This window comes from Cystoisospora suis, assembly GCF_002600585.1.
Source record: "Cystoisospora suis strain Wien I chromosome Unknown contig_4819, whole genome shotgun sequence".
Taxonomy (NCBI): Eukaryota; Apicomplexa; class Conoidasida; order Eucoccidiorida; family Sarcocystidae; genus Cystoisospora; species Cystoisospora suis.
In genome coordinates, this window is record NW_027157611.1 from 1 (window position 1) to 2,787 (window position 2,787).

The 2,787-nt window shown below is 54.0% G+C and overlaps 1 protein-coding gene across 1 annotated transcript; it reads right to left on the reverse strand.

Annotated features, from left to right (window-relative positions):
• Positions 1-2,161: 2,161 nt before the first annotated feature.
• CSUI_008545 (uncharacterized protein) lies at positions 2,162-2,750 on the reverse strand. The gene has a single exon (XM_068068674.1). The coding sequence runs from the start codon at positions 2,637-2,639 to the stop codon at positions 2,286-2,288; it is 354 nt and encodes a 117-aa protein (XP_067919349.1). The 5' UTR covers positions 2,640-2,750; the 3' UTR covers positions 2,162-2,285.
• Between the last annotated feature and the right edge of the window lie 37 nt (positions 2,751-2,787).

The following is a 2,787-nucleotide window of genomic DNA, read 5'->3' on the forward strand; positions in this document are numbered from 1 at the left end:
TGGTTGAGACTGGGAGTCCCCTCAAGTCTGCAGGAAGACTTGAGAGATCGGAGTGTGTGAGTGAGTTGGTGTGTCTAGGCACGGTGTTTCGACCGTGTGCCCGGCGTGGACACGTGTGAACCTCTACTTCGGAACATGAGAGGAACTTTCTAACATTACCCGTTGACCAGTCCTTACTTCACACAAACACGAGTGCGATTCCAGAGACATACCGCCTGTCTAGCAGCATATCGAATGTCCGGAGCGGGTCAAACCGCTGTGCGCTTCGGTCCGTCGTCACTGTCAGCCGAGACCAGGTCCTCTTCATCGTACTCATCACTACGAACGCACTGATTCGTGGGCCTGCCACTCAGAATTCCGCAACAGCTATTAGGTGAGATCATCCCTTACTCTGTGTAGCGCAGAACTCGGTGGTACGTCCACACCCCTATAGTTAGTATATGTCCTGAGCGACTGTGTAGCCTGGAGTTCCCCAGAGCGGTGCTTAGACTTATGTCTAGTCTGGGATGCCAGGCCGAGATCGTGACACATCTCTTCCCACTCGTACGACTAAGCATGCTCGTTCTTCTTCTGCTCATCCCTGCAAACACCTCACTCACTTCCTTTCATGTGCACGCGTGTCTCTGATCGTCGCGGTCCATTCACTTCTGCCCTCACCCCGACCTTTCCTTTCATGTGCACCCGTGTCTCTGATCGTCTCGGTCCATTCACTTCTGCCCTCACCCCGACCTGACTGCTACTCTAGCGAGTCTCACTACGCTTGTGAGACTTACTATACTCACGTCATTCCCGTCTACACTCATCTACATCTCTAGGTCACTCTAACTATTGTTGGTCACACGGGGGAGCGTTGAAAACCCTGACAGGATGACAGGGATGAGTGGGCTAGATATCTTCCGATCGGGGAATATGCGTACAACAGTGCTGTCCAGTAGTCAAAGCAAGCCAGTCCGTTCTCACTGGTATACATTCAGGCACCAGATGATTTGCCTGAGTATTCGCGAAGTGAATGTGAGAACCGCAGTGATCTTGGGGAGACAGCGGCACAGCGTCTGGCAATGGCTAAGACGTGCCCCATGAAGGCGCAGCAGGTGCAGACAGAGAACTTCGACCGCGGGCGGCAACATGAAGTATTCAGTGTTGGTAACCTTGTTTTTGTGTCCTTTCCACTATTACGCCAACAGGAGAAGGGAAGAGAAAGCTGGATCAATGCAGTTTCGAACTGTTTAGTGTAAGTGAGTGTATCAGTGATGTGGCGTATGTTTTCGATTTCCTTCCGTCTACGCGTGTGCACCACACTGTAAGTATATGCCGCTGTCCGGGAGTGCTTTGTCCAAAAGGGACTGTCGACGAGACGGAGCACAGCAGTCGCAGGGACAAGCCGAGCACGTACCCGTACGCGCTCGAGGCGATTTTGGATTCAGGACTGCGTCAGAAGCCCACCCCGGGGCGAAAGAGCAGGGATTTCTAGTGAAATGGGCGGACCCAGAACTCGGCCAGACGTGGGAGAGCCGTAGCTCGTTAGCCGGTGTATTGACACCTGAAGATCTACAGCTCCTGAGAAAAGCGAACGGTGGAAAGGACGCAGCCCTTGAAAGCGTGGGGGTGATGTAACGCGTGTGTGGTGACTATGTGCTGCCAATGCATACGCGTGGGAGTCAGTGTTGTGCTTTGGTATGGACCCACGTACGTCGCGCCCGTCGGGCGCTGTGCGCTAGGAGGCCCTCCTACTGAGGCAAGTGTCGTGCAGGCCCGAGCGGCCGCGGCGGGGCTGAGCAGTTGAATAACTTGTACAATAAACCCTTACAGTAGTAACTCATGGGTAGGAGACTCTCACTCGAAGCAAGTCCCGGGCTTTCCGAAGTATACGAAGTAGCCTCAGGAAAATAAAATGCTGCGCACAGAGAAATTCCTCGGAAAGGGTACAGTACGTAAGGTGGCGATGAACCCCGTAGAGCCGTGATAGCTAAAGGCAGGGTTACGTGACTGCAGTAAGGAGCAAGGCTCCTGCACTCTATTCGAAAGAATGGACCACTGGACTGCGGTTAACGAGCGAGAGGGAAAAGAGTCGCATGCCCTAGAAAAGCAACGCAAATTGCACGAGCCGTGAACAAGAGAGACGAAACGTACGCAGAAGTGACTCAGGCAGAAGGTGCAGGAAACGGCAGGGATCCTCTCATGTTAATAGGAGGAGGATTACGGGTTCGAAGTGGTCGAGTTGATACTTCAGCCAACTGAGGATCGCCCACGTGAACAGTCAAGAAGGCCGACATAAAACACCACGCCTAACGGATACCAGGTGACGCAGCCCGCCAGCGAGGTTGCGGCCAAGTCCCGGTTCGGAATCCGAGGCGTGTCGGCGCGTGGCCAAGCGGGCTCTGCTCTTGTAGACAGAACAAAGTGGCAAGCAATACCGAGAGGGCCCGTCGTACACCGTTTTCAAACTGAACTCCACAGTAATGCCCGGAGTTCTGGAGTGCGAGCGCCTGTACTCGCCATGAAGTCTGATCTTTCACCCGTACTGTCCTGTTGGTAGCCCGCGTTTTGCAGCCGTAGCGTAATTTCTGTTCCGAGAAGCGACCGCTTACAAGCCTGGAGCCCAGACGCCGCACAGGAGTCGCGCTCCGGTACCGTATCATCGGGAGACTGCAAGGCCACGAACCCTGTGCTAGTACGCGAGATAAGTTCCAGAAACACACGTTGCTTCGAGTGGATGGGGAGCGTTAGCTCTGATGGACATCATCTAATTTCGAATCGAGGAGCCAAGTAAGTACGCACTTGAGGAGC

What these genes read in the sequence shown, in the direction of transcription:
- CSUI_008545 (XM_068068674.1), bottom strand. Translation starts at nt 2,639, where the DNA reads ATGATACGGTACCGGAGCGCGACTCCTGTGCGGCGTCTGGGCTCCAGG.